The sequence below is a fragment of the Penicillium atrosanguineum genome, assembly GCF_028827265.1.
Source record: "Penicillium atrosanguineum strain IBT 20685 chromosome Unknown utg000004l_segment0_segment0, whole genome shotgun sequence".
Classification (NCBI taxonomy): Eukaryota; Fungi; Ascomycota; class Eurotiomycetes; order Eurotiales; family Aspergillaceae; genus Penicillium; species Penicillium atrosanguineum.
This window is the reverse complement of record NW_026623136.1, coordinates 2,325,488-2,343,741: the sequence shown is the minus strand read 5'-3', so window position 1 is coordinate 2,343,741 and position 18,254 is coordinate 2,325,488. Positions and strand designations below refer to the sequence as shown.

Genomic DNA, 18,254 nt, shown 5'->3' with positions numbered 1-18,254 from the left:
TAAGTTCAATTTTAATTTCAGATCGAAATTTAGACTCCTAGGCAGACTGGCGCATCTCCAAATCTTTAAGGCGTGGAGAAAGGGCCGAGTTGCCGCAAGTCGGCTTTATGATCTATGATCTCATCTTGGATTCAACAACCTCAATCAAAACTTTTCAGTCGTATGGGTGGTTGGGCTTTGAAAGAGAACATTCAATGTTTGGAATTCATATTTGGAAGATTGGGGAATTTTCATTCTATACGACCTTCGAAACAATTCATGGGTCCCCCTGGATATGTTTAAGCAGCGACGTTGTATATACAACCTGTACAATGTATATCTATTTCCCTTGTAGCACCTCATCCGTCGTGCGAACGATAATGTCGAACGCATTACGCACGTACTTTTCCTCTGCCATCGGGTTCGCACTCACTACACGGATCACGTACACCCCGTCAATAACTGTTGAGGTGATGAAGATCTCGCCCCGCGAGTTGATCAACTCGTAGACCTTCTTGGTGATACTATCGGCCACCTCATCCTTCTCGATCGCACCCTCGGACAGGCGAGAGGCCTGCGGGTCCTTAATGCGGAAAACCGTCAGGCAGAAACCTGGCTTGGTGACGATCTCGAACAGATCTGACCGGCCCCGAACGAGGTCGGCGAAGACATTACCAAGCTCGATGGTCTTGCGGATGTGGGCCTTCATGCCGTTGAGACCGTAGCTACGCATGACGAACCAGATCTTCAGGGCTCGGAAGCGGCGGCCAAGTGAGATAGACCAATTGCGGTAGTCGATCACGGTGCCCATGTCCGAGTAGGGGTTGCGGAGGTATGTCGGGGTGATGTCAAGAGCGTTGGTAAGATCGAGACGATTGCGCACGAAGAGGACACTGAAAAATATCAGCATGAAACACAACATGACATGTCGATGGCCGAGACTCACCTGGCATCGAAGTTGACCAACAACCACTTGTGCATGTTCATATTGAAGCTGTCGACTCCCTCCGTAAAGTCCTTTGTAATATACTGCCACTCATCAGCCACCAGAGACGCGCCGGCGTATGCGGCATCAACGTGAACCCAGATCCGTTGCCACGCGGGCTTCTCCTGCAGCACTGCCTTGATCTCGGCAAAACGGTCAACACTGCAGGTATTGGTGGTGCCAAAGGTCATGGTCAAATGGTACGGCGTCAGCCTATCCCGGTCACACTGCTCCAACACCTCGCGCAGACGGGAGGCGGTCATCTCCATATTATTCTCCAACCCTGTCGTCACGCTGCGGAATCGAGTGCCCGCAATCAAGGCGCCCTTGGCCGCACTGCTGTGTGTCTGGTCACTCGCGATGGCCACCAGGCGCGGCTGGAGGTCCATCTTCCGCTCTTCGTATTCCATTGTATCCTCCTGGAGCCCTTCAGCCAAGACCAACTCCCGCACTCGCCTCTCCCTCGCGGCCACCATCATCGTGGCGATGGCATCACTGGCACTGTTCTGGATCACGCCGCCGCCACGGTTCTCCGAGGTACTCAGGAAGCACTCGGGCAGAGCCAAAGCGCGAGCAACCCAATCCATGACGATAGTCTCTAACTCCGTGCAAGCCGGCGAACACAACCAGTTGAATGCTGGGGCCGTAAAGGCCGCCGAGTACATCTCACCTAGGAGGCTCGGGTAGGTCACACTGGCGGGGTAGTACGCCATGAAGTTGGGTGACTGCCAGTGTGTCAGACCCGGCTTGATCTTGGAATCAACATCTTCCTGAATCTGCGCCCAGGCTTCTCCTTCAGCGGGAGGGTTTTCGGGAATCAGAGGACGGAGGTATCCGGGATCAACGGCTGGGAGGACTCTGCGCTCGGGGACAGTATCGAAGTAGTTCACGACTGTAGACGGTTTTGATCAGTAATTGGATCACATTTTGGGAGGAAATGGAAGCGCACTATCATCGATGGCCGAGTGCGCGGCAGTGCGAAATTGTTCACGATCCATGATTCTTTTTCGCGGGTGCGGGGGAGTTTGACAGCTGCACGGTCCAAACGAACAGAAACCCCAAGAAATCCCAATAATGTGGGAGGCAGAGGGGAATGAAGAGCGAAATCAATGGTTGTAAGGAGTGCAGAGGCAATTGGGGTAATTAAAGAACGAGGAAGCAATTCAAGGTCGTGGTGGGATGTCAAAGTGCGTCGGAATCAATTCCGTGTTCCCGAGTGTCAATTTCGATTTCCATCTCACTGGTGATACGCACCCAGATGCTATGGCCACGATTTCACTATCTGTGGGGTCGAATTGAAACTGCGAACCGTAAACATGGGCATTATATCCCGATTGACATGGCCTGAACGTTCGAATTGGCTAATCGGGGGTGTATTCGGCTTGCATGCATTCAGCGCTGGCGTTCAGGGGTGACTAGCATTTTCCCTACAGTTGAATGGCAGACTGAAATGGTTGAGACATTTTTCTATCTCTTCTATGTCTATGTGCTTTTCTCGTAAATCACATTCTCGTGACGCATGGAAAAGAAAAGAAAAGAAAATTAAAACATCGCTTGTAGACGCAGGTAAATCATTTTCAAAAGGAAAAGCTGCTCCCATGCGCAATTAGTCGACATACTTGGGAAGCGTCTTCAGGACGCCGTCCCGAGCAATTTCCTCCATGGCCGTAGTAAGCTGCTCGAGGAATCGCTTGTCATTGCGCAAGTCATCACCGAAGAGATTCTTGACGCTCAGCAGCTCGGCCGGGTTGGTGCCTCCAGCGCGTGCCTTTGCCTGCAATTCTTCTCTCATCGGATCCTCCACTTCGAAGGGCTTGCCACTGTCGTCGACGCCCTTGAGATAATGGAACCAGGCCGCAGCGACAAAGCACAGACGGCGGAAGGGGCCGGTAACCCAGATCGCCTCAGCAATCGAGGGCATGATGAATTGAGGGATCTTTCCGGACGCGTTGAGGCAAACACGAGGCAATTGATCCATGATAGTGGGGTTCGAGAAACGCTCGACGAGGGTATTGCAATATTCGTCAATATCCACGCCCGGAATAGCAGGCAGGAGTGGCTTGACTTCTTCTTGCATCATTTGCCACACCAGCTTGCGCAATAAGGGGTGCTCCATGACCTCGTGAACATATTTAAAGCCGGCCAGCTGACCAGGATAGCCAATAGCGGAGTGACTTCCGTTGAGAAGACGCAGCTTATGCTTCTCGAACTGCTCGACATTGTGCACATTCGTCACGAGCTGAACGCCGACCTTATCGAACGGCGGGCGGCCGTCGGAAAAGTGGTCCTCAATCACCCACTGCATAAAGGGCTCGGTCACGACAGGCCATGCATCTTCGATACCAAAGTTCTCGGCAAGCGAAGCTTTGTCTGCGGCGGAGGTCTGCGGTGTGATGCGGTCGACCATGGCGTTGGGGAAGTGGGCTTTCTCGGCAATCCACTTGGCGACCTCGGGATTGCGCACGCGGGCAAACGACTCGAGCATATGACGGGTGATGGCACCGTTCTTCTGCATGTTATCGCAGGACATAACGGTGAAGGGCTTCAGGCCCTGCTCTCGACGGCGGACCATAGCAGCGTAGAGGAAACCAAAGGTAGTGCGGGGGGCCTTCTCGTTGGCCGGATCGAGGTCGAATTGGATATCGGGATGCTCGACTTGCAACTCGTGGGTGTTCTCGTTGTAGTAGTAACCGCTCTCGGTGATGGTGAGGGAGACAATGTGAGTATCCGGGTGAGCCATCTTGGCGATGACGGCCTCACGGTTGTCCGGGGCAAAGAGGTAGGAATTGATACTGCCGACAACATTGGCGAAGCTTCCCTTGGCAGACCGCTCAATGACCGTATAGAGGTGATCCTGGGATGACAGGACGTCGCGCATGCCGGCATCGAAGGGTTGCAGACCGACACCGCAGATGGCCCAGTCAGTGCTGCCATGCTTCTGCATCAACTGGTCGACATAAACGGCCAGATGGGCGCGGTGGAAGCCGCCCACACCAATGTGGACAATTCCCTCCTTGACGGCGGCGCCGCGCTGGTAGGTGGGGACCTTAACCTGGGCCTCGCCGGCCGTGGCGATTTGGGACAAGTTCGCGCTGTTCAGTTTGAGAGGTGCCATTGTGAATTTTGAATTGGAATGACAGGTGAAAAGGAGAGAAGGTAAGAAGGAGGGAGTGAAGGAGGAATGAGAGGAGTGGAATGCCGGAAGGCAGGAGCTAAAGAAGGTCACCGCCGGTTTCTGACAGACACAACATTACATCATGTGGGCTGAGTGGGTCAAGATGGAAACAGTGGATCAATGTGGCGATCAATTCGCGGGTTCTGCTTGCCATCGTGGGTTTTCCTGGGGTTTCGCATGCTTTCGATCTGTTCACATCTTGGAAGGGGTAAGAGCTTTCCGAATCAAATTTCCCTTTCCTTTGGGTCGCGCAATCTGAATTTTCACCCCGTCTCTGTCCTCTCTGGTCCTCTGTCCTTCCTCTTTTCTTTTCTTTATTTTTAATTTTGCTTTTAATTTTTGATTCGTATTCAGAATATTGTTTTTTTTGTGGCTACAATAGTGTCTTAGCCCGACCTTCCCATTGGTTCCTAGCTCGTTCGATTGGCGGCCTGAACTATAAAGCGATGCGTTGAGAGGGCTTTTCGCATCATCTGACTCTTGACACGGCCTAGAACGTTGACCGCCTCGAGCACCCAGTTCAGGGGTACCAGCCCTAGGTCATAAGATACAGAGGTAACTACAGCAGCTATCTTCTGAATTCGGATGGGCAGACATCTTTGGAATTTCAGATTTCTTTTTCCTTATCGAAGTAAGCCTTCCGTGGGTGGAGAGGGTCGGGGGTATCGGATTTGGAGGAACCACCTGCCCAGGTCCGCAAGGAGCCGCACAATATATCCTTCTATTAATAGACATGCGCTACCTTCATGGCTGAATGGCAAACCTTCAAGTCAATTTATAGCTGTGTTGCTATCGTTGTATCCCGCAACTCATGTTCCTGAGTAGCAGGACTCAAAATCGCAGATGTGGGAGTACATCGATGCAGCACTTGAGATGAGACAGGTCGATGTTCGCAGCTTCTTTAATGTTGTCTTGAATCACGAAGTTTGTGCCTTTGTTCACTTCTCGAAACATTGGACCAGTTTGTCCGACTAGCCTTTCTTTGTTGCCGCCAGTTATCATATGTCATGAGCATACATCTCAAGATCATTGTCAAGATCCTTTCGTATTGCAACCTGTCCTTGCTGAAAGAACAGTACGTCTCGAAAGTGGTGCGACCACCTACACTCTTCGATTGGTTGTTCAGCCTTCATGCCAAGACACACTAATCTGTATTCAGGATGTTTTCGGAGCATCCCTGTCAGTCGAAGCTATGTTGTTCCTCACGTGCGGGGTTTGCAATCCTCTTCTTCACCAGTACCAACAAGCAACACAGTTCTCCCATTAACGACTAGCAAGAATGAATCAATACTATGGCTCCGACTGGGACACCGGTGACATGGAAGGCTTGGTCTCGATTGGCTCCCACAAGCTCTATCTATCCGCATCTGGACCAGAGCGCCTGGCCGGGGAGCCTATTGTCCTTCTTATGCAAGGCCTCGGTAGCACCATCGATGAATGGGTGGCCGTACGGAAGCTTATGCTTCCCTTTGCGCGATGGTTGAATTACGATCGTTCGGGGATGGGCCGCAGTGAAAGTCTCGCTCAAATGCCAGAAAGCATATCCGCAGAATCTGTGGCAGCCGAACTGGATACTTTATTGAAAAACGCCGGCATCGCCCCTCCGTTCATCATCGTCGGACATTCTTGGGGAGGCATAACTTCGCGTGAGCTTCTTAACCTCAGGCCAAATGACATCGTGGGTATGGTCTTTGTAGACTGCAACACCGAGAGCTACTTCGACGACGGTACTTGGGGACTGGAGGTGTTTGAACCCATGATGGGTGGCCAGGACTTCAGTCAGACTACTGGTCTCGCGACCTCCCACCTTTTATCCAAAGATGAATGGAAGTCGTTCTATAATGAACAAATGAATGAACGACACCAAAAGACCGAGATGGCCGAATATCAAGGGGTAAAGACAAGCGGACGGGCTTTAGCCCAGAAGAGGCAGCTCGAGAATCTCCCGCTGAATAATCAACCTGTGAGCGTGATCATCGCAGATACGTCAAGCGATTTCCAAAGAATTTACGACTGTGGTGTCGCTGCAGGCAAAGGAACAGAAGAAGAACGAGCAGTGTATCTCACGCACCTTGCCAGGCTGCGAGAGAAGAGTGAGGACTGGCAGTGCGAATTGTTAAAGCTCTCTCGTCGAAGCAGGGCTGTTCGCGTGAAGTGCGGTCATAATGTGCAGATGCTCCAGCCTCAGCCGATCGTGCAAGAAATATAATGGATCTTGCAAAATTGGAAGTCACGTTCAAGCGAGTTTAGTCTGGAGATATCCGTTCATTGAATTTCAGGTGACCAAAAGCCGAAGGCCCACGGAACCTATGTTGAGCAGAAGACACATGAATATTCGAAGTTCCATTTCCCTCTGCACTGTTGCAAATTCAAGCTCTATGATTTGACTTGTTCGCATCACTTGGGAAGTTATAGGTGTTCCTTGCTTTGCCATTGCAGTCACGAGACATGGACTCGTATTTCACTAATGTAATCGAAGGTAAGTCTTTGTTATACGAATAGTGATATTCCGGACCTAATCTAATATAAATTAACGAGCTTTATCTCGGGAGCAGTTAAACCTGAGATTTGTCGGAATTCCAGAATCACGATCTGCTTTTATCTTTTGAACTTTGACACGCGATTCGATATTGTTGAATCCGCAGGGAAAAGAAAAATCGTGATGCATAGCACATACTTTCAAGGAACAGTAAATGCGAGAAAAAAAATTTGGATCGGGTCTGGCACTCTTATATTTGTTGAAATCATCTAAGCGCCATTTGAACTTCTCAGCTTTTCTTTTCCCTTCATTTTGGAAAACATATTTAAAACGATATCTACCAAACTAGCTCGTGGCATCCTTCTGAACTTCTCTCCTCTCTGTCTTCTCCACCGAACCACAACGCATCGCCATAGTCTCTAAGGATAGCCTCACCTGACCTAATTGAACGCTAAACCCCCCTACCCCCCAAATAGTCCAACAAAGGCTTTCCTTGACATTATGCGCAAGTTCAAGGACAATCATGATGACATTGAAATTGAGGGGTTATTGGGGCCGGCGTACGACGAACTATAATACTAGCTTCTTTGAACGATCTATTGAGACTGAGTACGCCAAGTTTCTGAATTCGCGCTCGCCCATTCAATGAGGTCGAGCTTCCACAAAAATTCAAATAACTAGATATGAGAACTGATCGAAATGTGAGTCCGGAAGTAGAACTACTAGGTTCACGCCACTTAAGCCGCCACGGACTGGCCTAGCATTGATTGGTTGTTACTCTACCCAAACTCAACATCCCGGGCACCGCCCGGATTTCACTCAAGCCACGCGGAAGAGGCGGAAAACGCTTAAAACTTTATGATGGCTTGAAACTCAATCTTCGCAAATAGATTAAATCCCTCTGATGTCCACATTGTCCACATGTACAGGTGTTTGGGTTCGGTTGTTCAAGGCGATATGTGGGGCCGATTTGATCGCCGCCCGCAATGCTTCAACCCCGCCGTAATGACATGCCGCATTGACGTTTGTGATCTCGATTTAATCTGAGCTGAGGTTACTCATTGATACAATACTTCGACAGCGCCCCATCTAGGGGGCCATCTCATTTCTTTTGGTCGCAACTACGGGTACTCTGCAAACCATGGCTCTACTCGAGGCTATATGATGCCAGACCGGCATCTTGCCAAGGTTCCAGGGCGAGCGCTGCGACTGATACCCCTCGCACAACTGGGACCGCATTCACTCAATGGTGTCATTGACAATCGACGGCAACTCCCGTACTACCCCCAAAGATAGCGATTCTTACTCAGTCTGAAGTGTTAAAAACATGGTACTGTTTACCACCTGATAGCTCCGCAGCGAGAACCCAGGATTCAGGTGTCTCTAAAGGCTCATGTGGATTCCTAAGAAGCCAATAAGGCTGAAAATATTTACGTCGACCTCTCCAGACCTTCTACCATAACCAAAATTTAACCAGATACGGTTCACTCAATGCACAAGCCCCAAACCATTCTTTCAAGGGAGCTCTGCAGCTTTCCTTATGGTCAAAGACGTCACGCAGAGAGAACTGATCAGCAAAGGCGTTCATGAATATGGCCGATGATCTCACTGGCTTCGAAGACTAAAAGTTTCCCCATGTATAAAAAGCAGTCAAAGTCACCAACAATTTGCACTTTGTTAGAATTATTCGATCTTTTCTCCCAGTAATCACCATTCTATGAAAACTTAAACAATCATCATGACTGTCAAAGATGGTGCTCGTTTTGACTTTGTCGTCGTTGGAGGTGGCACTGCAGGCAACACTGTTGCAAGCCGTCTTGCAGAGAACCCCAATGCCACCGTTCTCGTTCTAGAGGCCGGGGTGGGTAATCCTCATGAGATAGATGAGATTACCACTCCTGCAGAGGCGATGGACCTCCGCAACAGTAAGTATGACTGGGCCTACAAAACCACCATGGTCAAGCGTGACGACTATGAGCGCGTCGAAAAGCCCAACACGCGCGGTAAAGCCCTTGGTGGAAGCTCTTCACTTAACTACTTTACCTGGGTACCCGGATGTAAGCCTACCTTCGATATGTGGGCCGAGTATGGAGGTAAAGAGTGGACATGGGATCACCTTGTTCACTATCTCCGAAAGAGTGCGACCTACCACGACGACGAAAAGATATACCCCGAATACCTCAAGAAGATCGGCCTAGGCGGTCCTATTCCTATCGCCCACTCAGAACTCATCCCGGAGATGCAACCATTCCGTGATCGGCTCACGAAAGCGTGGAAGTCGACGGGCCAGCCGATGACTGATAACGTCTTTGATGGCGAGTTAAATGGTTTGACCCATAGTGTCAATACTATTTATAAAGGCCAGCGTTCCGGAAGCTTCTTGGCCCTGCAAAACAAACCTAATGTCACTATTCTCGCTGAAGTTCACTCCAAATGTCTCGTTATCGATGAAGCCGACCGGATTTGCAAGGGAGTGACCGTTATCACCGCGTCTGGTGATGAACTGAGCTTCTACGCTACTCGAGAGGTGATTATCAGCGAGGGCGTATTTGAGTCCCCTAAGCTGTTAATGCTTAGCGGCATCGGTCCAAAGGAAGAGTTGACCAAACATGGTATCCGCACGCTCGTAGACTCCCCCCACGTTGGCCAACATTTACTCGACCACCCGGGAGTCCCATTCGTGCTAAGAATGAAAGAAGGATACGGTATGGATGGCCACATTCTTCGCAAGGGCCCACAACATACAAAGGCTCTTGCAGCCTACAAGAAGAACCATGGCGGGCCGATGGGATCTGGATTCCTGGAGATGGTCGGATTCCCTCGCATTGACAAGTATCTAGAGAAAGATTCAGACTACCGCAAAGCTAAAGCTGCAAATGGCGGTGTCGATCCCTTCTCTCCTCTTGGTCAACCACATTTCGAGCTCGACTTTGTGTGCCTGTTCGGCAGTGCTTTTCAATGGCACTACCCAACCCCTAAGACGGGCGAGTACATGACCGTTATGGTTGACCTTGTTCGTCCCGTCTCTGATCCTGGCGAGGTGACGCTCAACAGCGCCGACCCGCTGCAGCAAGCGAACATCAATCTGAATTATTTCAACAATGATTTAGATGTGATTGCTATCCGGGAGGGCATCAGATATAGCTACGATATCCTAAAGCACGGAGAGGGCTTCAAAGATATCATCGAGGACGAATATCCCTGGGAAATGCCCCTGGACGATGACGCGTTGATGAAGAGAACCGTTCTGGATCGCTCTCAGACTTCATTCCATCCCTGCGGTACAACCCGCCTGTCGAAGAGTATCGACCAGGGAGTGGTGGATCCGGGCCTCAAAGTGCACGGAATCAAAAACTTGCGCGTGGCGGATGCTTCTGTGATCCCCGTCATCCCCGACTGTCGAATTCAAAACTCGGTTTACATGTGTGCGGAGAAGGGAGCCGACATGATCAAGGCCGACCACCGGGATCTTTATGTACATTGACATTTGCCCCATAGAATGTTTCGCTAAATTGTCGGGGGGGGGGGGTTACGTGCTTTCTGGTACTCATATGGGAAAAATTGAAACAGTGGTTACATATTTCCTGTCTATTAATGAAATCTATCTATTAATGAAATCTATTGCTACCAGTTTGCGCCTGAGCTAGAGAGTAATTGTCAATCTCAAACATATTACTTGGGAATCGAGATGCTTGGCTTTATTTCTCCGAATCAAGTAAGTTGAGTACAAGAATTCTCATTAAAAATGCATCAGTTGACAGTAATTTTTCTATCCTGTATGCAACCATACGAGTCTTTATCTACTTTTTGTTCTCGTTACTCTTTCAACATTCTGATATTAATTGATATTTCCTCGCAAGACAAAGAGAAAGACAAATTGTTCCCGCGGCGGTATCTATCTTTGGAACAGAGCATGAAGGACCGAGATAATCACTATTATATGATATAAAGCACTGATACATCTCGAGCGATAAATTAAGATCCAGGCTATTTCAAGAAGACTTTGTAACAAAGAGCGAGGCTATAATAAAGGTGTTGAAACAATTGTCTTTTAGCCCTCGAGGATCACGGTTCATTCCCAGGTTGTATCGAGGACAGTATAAGTCTCTTCAATTCGAACCTGCCATGACGTAAAATCATTCCAACATCGAAGCTTCATACAACTCAGCTATCTAGAAGGTGACGACTATTCACAAGGCATTTTCAACCAAATATCATACTGAGGATTTTCCGTCTCGAGAATGGAGAATGATTCGCGACTCCGGCAAGACATTGTTCTGTCCTCTATCATTTTGATACAAACCTTCAGGCATATCAAATTAGACCCTTCATCCTTTGCTTGCCTCTTATTAAACGGGGTTCACAGCGAGGATGGCCTTGTTACCATCCTCACTAAGCAGGAGATTCGGGATGTGCAGTCTGTGATTGACTGTATCTTCGCAGGTGAATCCCAAACATCCGACCCGTGAAGTGTACGGCGCCCCGCCGGGATGTCCTTGTTCGACATGGTACTCCTAGGCAACTACATCCTCATGCATGAGATGGCAGTCCACGTCGATGGCCGCATCGAGTTCGTTCCGACAGACCCGCAAGTTCGCGCGACGAGAACTCACACCCCTATGCACGATCTCATTCTCACCTTGGAAGATCTTAGCCCGGACAATCTCTCCGCAGACGTGCTCGAAGCAAGTGAGGACCTCTGGTGTAGCGAGGACATGCCGATCTTACCAGAGGCGCGGAAGCGAGCGACTCGATCTCCACAAGCGACTCTCTCCAAAGGCGCTACGGTCGCTGGTACAGTAAGTATGGTAATATTACCTGAATCCATACCGGATGGCGGCCAGAAATGGAACCGAAATGCGATGAACATTTCCATGACATCTCGATGATCCTAACTGATGATGTCAACGAACAGGCAGGTTTTAGTAATGACGCCGACAGGGGTCGAAGACAACGACAGGCTACCATAGTGGGCATCGGTCATGATGTGTCCAGGGGCAATTTCCTGTTCGGCTTTCGGCCAAGGCTGAAGTGGATCTCTACAATCGATAATTTCCAGCGGCTCACAGGTCCGGAGTTTGTAGGTCCACCGTTTCCCAGATTTGTACAGTACTGTACATATCCGCGGATCTGCCGGTCAATCATAGGGCAGACCCGACGATCCCGTTCCCAGGCCGTTCCCGTACTGGTCCTGTTCTCGCCGTCATGGATCGTCCAGAGGGTTGTTCTTTCAAACATAAGATGGGGTGCCACTTGTGTGAATGGTAGAATGGTAGAATGGTGTGCCAAGATCTTTCGAAGTTGCCTAGTCTTGCATGGTCGGGCGTCCTACTACTCTCAGGTCCCTAGTGAGGCTGCGTCTTGGCCCACTGTTGGAACCCTAACCAGTTCGTTCCTTGTTCTCTTGATTCGCTTGGCTCTGTCCTTTTTTTTCTCTTCTAACATCCTCTTGAAGGGCTGACGATGCAGAAACCACGCCTGTTGTCTTGGCTGACTCCAAAAAAAGCCATAATTGCCACTGTCACGTTAGTGCTGTTGCAGCTGTCGTTTCTCCTTCTTCGCGATCGTTCCATTAAATTACCAGGTGCCACATCCGTCGAATCTCTTGGCGGGCCCGTGTCTAACAGTCCAGTGTTCCATAATGGGTCGGCTCGGCATGTCGCTCAACAACTTGCCAACCTTACAGAGGCATACACATCACATGCAGTCAATTCCAGCGTCGGCCTCGTCCTCGCGTCTCTTCGTAGCGATGATTTGACATGGCTTCTCGACTATTGTCACGAAAGGTGGGGGCGCTTTCTATTGTTGCAGCTTTTAAACGGTTAACTTATAGAGTCAGTGGTAATACACCCTTTATCTACACCACTGAAAAGACTCCCGAACCCGGTCTTCTCGTTCCTTCAACTCTACGCGGTCGAGAGTCACCAGCCTACCTCTCCTATGTGGTGGATTTCTACGATCGTCTCCCCGATTACTCCGTCTTTGTGCACGCATACCCCGAACAATGGCACAACGATCTCTTCGGTCCGCTCACCCACAACACCCTGAGAAACATCCGCTTCGAGTCAGTCGACGCGCATGGATACGTCAACCTGCGATGTCAACAGAACCCGGGTTGCCCGTCAGCTGTACACCCGCTCAATCCCACACAAGCTGATATCGACAATCATGACATTCGCGCATACTTTTCCGATGCGTATCAGCAAATATTCAATGTCTCTGTAGATAAGGTGCCCGGAGAGATCGGGAACGTGTGCTGCGCACAATTTGCCGTCAGTCGAGACCGGATTCGAGCACGACCCAAGGAGGATTATCAGCGGATCTTGGATTGGGCAGCGACGACGAAATTGACCGATGACTTTGGCATTGGCTGGGTCCTGGAGAAGTTGTGGCATATAATCTTCGGGATGGATGCAGTGCAGTGAGTTTGACCCTGGTGCATGCTCTGCACCCTTCACTGACAATGCATATACAGTTGCCCTCGATTTGAGCAGTGTCGCTGCGACACGTATGGGTGGTGTGGACCTTTGCCTTCGGGGGAGATGTTACAGGCAGTCACGAAGAGCGACCACTGAGCTGCGCAGTTCCCCCAAATAAAACCATACATATATGAAATGATATACGTTTTTCTCCAGTAATCAGGTCATCCGTTAGACGTGATCCAAGCCATGCTTTGCCTTAATTTGGACATTGTATATTTCCATAAATATCTTTGGCTCCATCCGGGAAACTTTGGTTAGCCCATGGTCAACCTGATGATTCCATACTCCATGGGATCCTGGGAGTATGTACCTAATGTCTATGCAACTAGGTAGCCTGGTTAGGCACATGTGGCCCTCTCAGCGCCGTGGTATGTGGTTCATCTCACACCCGTGCAAAGCACCGGATCTATCCAGTATAGACTCCCGAGGTCGGAATCCCCTCCTTTCAATCCGGTTCAATTCAAAAAGGACAGTGCATGATACACGATGAGTGGCTCAATGGCTGAGCGGCCCGGCAGGCCGTCTCGTATTGGGGACGGCTAAACCTCGGGCTGTCACGATGAATTGCGGCATTCGGATCTTTATTGTAGGGGCCTGTGTTGCAGCCTCACCAGTCTCACCGCCCGCCCCCATGGAAATGGTCCAGACGCGATTTGGACCTATGGGAAAGATCCTTAGACATATTCACGAGATGTCCTCCCATATCCTTGCCCAAGAGACATAGCACAACTCTCCACTTACGACCATGAAACTCGTAGGATGAAGGTGAGGGGTTCGGCAGAATGGAAAAAAGATACCAAAGCCGCTATCGCTAGCAAGTCGGCGTCATCTCCGTTCCTTTTCGAGTAGGCCGTGAGACTCCACCGTGATGCGAGGCCCCCTCCTATACGCGACTGGCGACAGCTCCAAGCCGATCCAACTGCATAAAGGATGTCTTTCCCTACCCCCTTCTACGGTCATAGCAGACTCGAGGGTCGAAAGCTCCAAAACACTGCACTTGATTCCTCCCGCTGTGTGCCCTCATCTCCCTGATTGCGTCATAGGCCTCTGGCAACCCACAACATGGCTCCGATCGACGTGGAAAAGGCGATTGAGGAGCTAACGCTGGGTGAGAAGGTTGCTTTGACAGCTGGTATGTTCCTTCCAACTGATCTGGTCTAAGCGACGATACTGATTCTACCAGGACGCGACTTTTGGCACACAGCTCCCATCCCCCGCCTCAACATCCCTTCCTTGCGCATGTCCGATGGCCCCAACGGCGTTCGCGGCACCCGATTCTTCAATGGTATCCCGGCTGCTTGCTTCCCCTGCGCCACCGCGCTAGGTGCAACGTGGGACACCGAGCTGCTATCCCAGGTCGGTAAGCTTATGAGCGAAGAGGCCATCGCCAAAGGAACACACATCGTGCTGGGTCCGACGATCAATATCCAGCGGTCGCCGCTAGGTGGACGAGGGTTCGAATCCTTTTCTGAAGATGGAGTGCTGTCGGGGACGCTGGCCGGGCATTTCTGCAAGGGAATGCAGGACAAAGGTGTCGCGGCCACGTTGAAGCACTTCGTCTGCAATGATCAGGAACACGAGCGAATGGCTGTCAATAGCATCCTCACCGAGCGTGCCCTGCGCGAAATATACCTGTTACCGTTCCAGCTCGCCATGCGCATCTGTCGCTCGGCATGCGTCATGACCGCGTACAACAAGATCAACGGTACCCACGTCAGCGAGAACAAGGCCATCATTGAGGATATTCTGCGTAAGGAATGGGGATGGGATGGCCTGGTCATGAGTGACTGGTGGGTTCCTGAGATTCCAAGCTCTGTGGAATAAAGCTGACATCTCCACAGGTTCGGTACTTACAGTACCTCTGACGCCATCAATGCCGGCCTCGACATAGAGATGCCTGGCAAGACCCGTTGGCGCGGAGAGGCTCTTGCTCATGCCGTGTCTTCGAACAAGGTCGCCCAGTTCAAGCTCGATGAGCGTGTGCGCAACGTTCTCAAATTGGTCAACTGGGTTGAGCCGCTTGGTATCCCCGAGGGTGCTTCCGAGAAAGCCCTGAACCGACCCCAAGACCAAGCGCTCATGCGTCGCGCAGCTGCCGAGTCAGTCGTCCTTTTGAAGAACGAGACCGAGGTGCTTCCGCTCAAGAAGGATGGATCTGTCCTGGTAATCGGACCCAACGCCAGGATTGCATCTTACTGTGGCGGTGGCTCAGCTTCACTCGCTCCGTATTACACTGTGAGTCCATTAGAGGGAGTATCGGCGAAGAGCACAGGAGATGTCAAGTTCACACAGGGTGTCTATTCTCACAAGGAACTACCGCTTCTCGGACCACTCATGAAGACTGCAGATGGCAAGACTGGCTTCACTTTCAAGGCCTACAACGAGCCGCCTAGCGTCGGTCAGGACCGTGAGATCGTGGATGAGCTACATCTCGTCGGATCCATTGGGTTCCTAATGGACTATGTCAACCACAAGATCAAATCAATGACCTTCTACGTCGATATGGAAGGATTCTTCACCCCCGAAGAGGATGGACTATATGACTTCGGCGTTACCGTCGTCGGTACTGGTCGACTGCTAGTAGATGACGAGGTGGTCGTTAACAACACCAAGAACCAGAAACAAGGCTCTGCTTTCTTCGGCACCGGGACCATTGAAGAGCGCGGTGCCAAGGAACTCAAGGCGGGTCAGACATATCGAATTACGTTCGAATTCGGGAGCGCGCCTACTTCAGATCTTGATACTCGCGGTATCGTCGCCTTTGGACCCGGTGGATTCCGCTTCGGTGGCTCTCGACGTGTCGGCGAGGAGGAGTTGATTGCGACCGCCGTTGAAAAGGCCTCCAAGGCTGAGCAGGTCGTGATCTTCGCAGGTCTCACTAGTGAATGGGAGACCGAAGGCTACGATCGCGATCACATGGATCTGCCTCCGGGCAGCGACAAGCTGATCAGTCGCGTCCTAGCCGTCAACCCGAATGCCATCGTAGTGATCCAATCTGGAACTCCAGTGACGATGCCATGGGCAAAGGATGCCCGTGCCATCGTGCAGGCCTGGTTTGGTGGGAACGAGTGCGGCAATGGTATTGCCGATGTGCTTTACGGCGATGTCAATCCCTCAGCCAAACTACCAATCACGTTCCCACGTCGTCTCCAGGACAATCCTTCATACGTCAACTTCCGCTCTGAACGAGGTCGTGTTCTCTACGGCGAAGACATCTATGTTGGCTATCGCTTCTTCGAGAAGAGCGACGTGTCACCAGCCTTCCCCTTCGGCCACGGTCTCTCCTACACTACTTTCAGTCGCTCCAGCCTCAGCATCAGCACTGTTCCCGAACAGCCGAAGTACTCGGAAGCCGGCGAGCCCATCACTGCTGACGTGACCGTCACCAACACCGGGTCTGTTGCGGGTGCCGACGTTGTCCAGCTCTGGGTCATCCCACCGACCACGGATGTCAATCGTCCCATGCGCGAGCTCAAGGCTTTCCAGAAGGTTTTCCTTGAGCCTGGGGAATCTAAGGCGGTGCAACTCGTCGTGGAGAAGAAGCTAGCGACGAGCTGGTGGGATGAGCAGCGTGAGCAGTGGATCTCGGAGAAAGGTCAGTACCGGATCTCGGTGACTGGTACTGGCACAGAGGAGCTGCAGGGCGAGTTTGAAGTTGGCAAGACCCGGTTCTGGCTTGGCCTGTAGATACACATTACGATTTTATGCAAGTATAGCTATGGGGTCTGTCTATGGGATCTGAGGTATACTATTTTATGGGATGAATGAGACGATTTCGAATCACCGAATTCTACTTGTACGGTACTAAAAGTGCCCCAGAAGGCAAATGGAAGAGAAAGATCGACTTTGCTGTAATTTCATCTTGAAATTATTAGTTACAGCAAACACATAGAAACCAAGGCGGTGAGGCCCCATCGTCCTAATGGCGCTAATCGCCGCCGCAATCAGCTGCGTCAAGCTCCATGAGACAAAAAAAAAAAAGGCAAGAAAACAACAATAACCATCTATTACAAAGGCACCTCCCCATCTTCAACCATAATGGATGTTCCAACACTACCCTCAGCAATGAAAGCCTGGCTTTACAGCAGCACAAGTGCGGGCCTGGAGAAGAACATGTACCTGGACTCGTCCGCGCGTGTTCCGCCCGCTCCATGCGGCGACGAGGTGCTCGTGCAAGTCCTCTCGAGCGCGCTCAACCCAGCCGACTTCAAAGTCCCTGAAATGGGCCCACATGCCCGTCACCTTGTCATCGGTATGCCAGCGTCCCCCGGAATGGATTTCTGCGGGCGCGTGGTGACTAGCGGCCCCGGTGCGGGTTTCAAACCAGGCCAGCTTGTCTATGGGTGCCATAGCATGCCGATGAAGTTCGGTGCGCTCGCCGAGTACCTCTCCATCTCGGCCAAACTCATTGCGCCTGTTCCTGAGGGCGTAAGTGTTGATGATGCGGCGAGCCTAGGAATTGCCGGGCAGTCGGCCTATCAAGCCTTAGATGGCTATGTGAAGGAAGGCGATAAGGTGTTTGTTAATGGTGGATCTGGAGGGTGTGGAATTTTTGCAATTCAAATTGCTAAGCATATGGGATGTTTTGTTGCCGTGACTTGTTCGACAAAGAATGTTGAACTATGTTATAGGCTCGGGGCCGATGAGGTTATTGATTACACGGCTGTCGGTGACGTTGTCGGGGCTTTGAAGAAGAAGGGGATTATCTATGATCATATTCTTGATCACGTTGGTTTGCCGTCGGATTTATACTTCCAGTGTCATCATTTCTTAAGACCTGGTGGTGTGTTTGTGCAGGTTGGGGCATCGGCTTTGACCACGTTCATTAGCAGAGTGGCCTGGCCTTCGTTCCTCGGTGGTGGAAAGAGGAAGTACGTCATCTTCTTCTTTAAAAATACCCAGAACCATACGGTCAAGCTTGGAGAGCTAGTTCAGCAGGGTGTTCTCAAGTTGCAGTTTGACAGCAAATATGAATTTGCGGATGCCGTGAAGGCATTTGAAAGACTTCGTTCGGGGCGTGCCAGGGGCAAGGTTCTTGTTCATGTGGCCAACAGTCAAGGCACATCTGCGGTGGTCAACGACTTTTTGTTTCAATAGTTGCAATTCCATCGCCTTGTCATTAGCGACAGCATCACTGCAAGCCTCTGCATCGAG

At 50.8% G+C, this 18,254-nt stretch overlaps 7 protein-coding genes across 7 annotated transcripts; 5 read left to right on the top strand and 2 right to left on the bottom strand.

Moving 5' to 3' along the window:
* Positions 1-319: 319 nt before the first annotated feature.
* Positions 320-1,962, bottom strand: N7443_006210 (putative aromatic-L-amino-acid decarboxylase; the record flags this gene model as incomplete). The annotated part of the gene is made up of 3 exons (XM_056886266.1): positions 320-872; positions 926-1,856; positions 1,914-1,962. The coding sequence occupies 3 exons, from the start codon at positions 1,960-1,962 to the stop codon at positions 320-322; spliced, it is 1,533 nt and encodes a 510-aa protein (XP_056741714.1).
* Positions 1,963-2,570: 608 nt separating this feature from the next.
* On the bottom strand, positions 2,571-4,079 carry N7443_006209 (mannitol dehydrogenase family protein; the record flags this gene model as incomplete). The annotated part of the gene is made up of 1 exon (XM_056886265.1): positions 2,571-4,079. One exon carries the CDS (start codon positions 4,077-4,079, stop codon positions 2,571-2,573), a length of 1,509 nt encoding a protein of 502 aa, XP_056741713.1.
* A 1,339-nt stretch (positions 4,080-5,418) lies between these two features.
* On the top strand, positions 5,419-6,348 carry N7443_006208 (alpha/beta fold hydrolase; the record flags this gene model as incomplete). The annotated part of the gene is made up of 1 exon (XM_056886264.1): positions 5,419-6,348. The coding sequence occupies one exon, from the start codon at positions 5,419-5,421 to the stop codon at positions 6,346-6,348; it is 930 nt and encodes a 309-aa protein (XP_056741712.1).
* A 2,008-nt stretch (positions 6,349-8,356) lies between these two features.
* N7443_006207 (GMC family oxidoreductase) lies at positions 8,357-10,102 on the top strand (the record flags this gene model as incomplete). Its single annotated transcript, XM_056886263.1, has 1 exon — positions 8,357-10,102. One exon carries the CDS (start codon positions 8,357-8,359, stop codon positions 10,100-10,102), a length of 1,746 nt encoding a protein of 581 aa, XP_056741711.1.
* A 1,021-nt stretch (positions 10,103-11,123) lies between these two features.
* Positions 11,124-13,193, top strand: N7443_006206 (DUF3431 domain-containing protein; the record flags this gene model as incomplete). The annotated part of the gene is made up of 5 exons (XM_056886262.1): positions 11,124-11,417; positions 11,534-11,687; positions 12,074-12,404; positions 12,452-13,039; positions 13,094-13,193. 5 exons carry the CDS (start codon positions 11,124-11,126, stop codon positions 13,191-13,193), a joined length of 1,467 nt encoding a protein of 488 aa, XP_056741710.1.
* A 969-nt stretch (positions 13,194-14,162) lies between these two features.
* On the top strand, positions 14,163-16,787 carry N7443_006205 (beta-glucosidase; the record flags this gene model as incomplete). The annotated part of the gene is made up of 3 exons (XM_056886261.1): positions 14,163-14,232; positions 14,284-14,890; positions 14,942-16,787. 3 exons carry the CDS (start codon positions 14,163-14,165, stop codon positions 16,785-16,787), a joined length of 2,523 nt encoding a protein of 840 aa, XP_056741709.1.
* Positions 16,788-17,138: 351 nt separating this feature from the next.
* N7443_006204 (NAD(P)-dependent alcohol dehydrogenase) lies at positions 17,139-18,197 on the top strand (the record flags this gene model as incomplete). The annotated part of the gene is made up of 1 exon (XM_056886260.1): positions 17,139-18,197. One exon carries the CDS (start codon positions 17,139-17,141, stop codon positions 18,195-18,197), a length of 1,059 nt encoding a protein of 352 aa, XP_056741708.1.
* Positions 18,198-18,254: the final 57 nt, after the last annotated feature.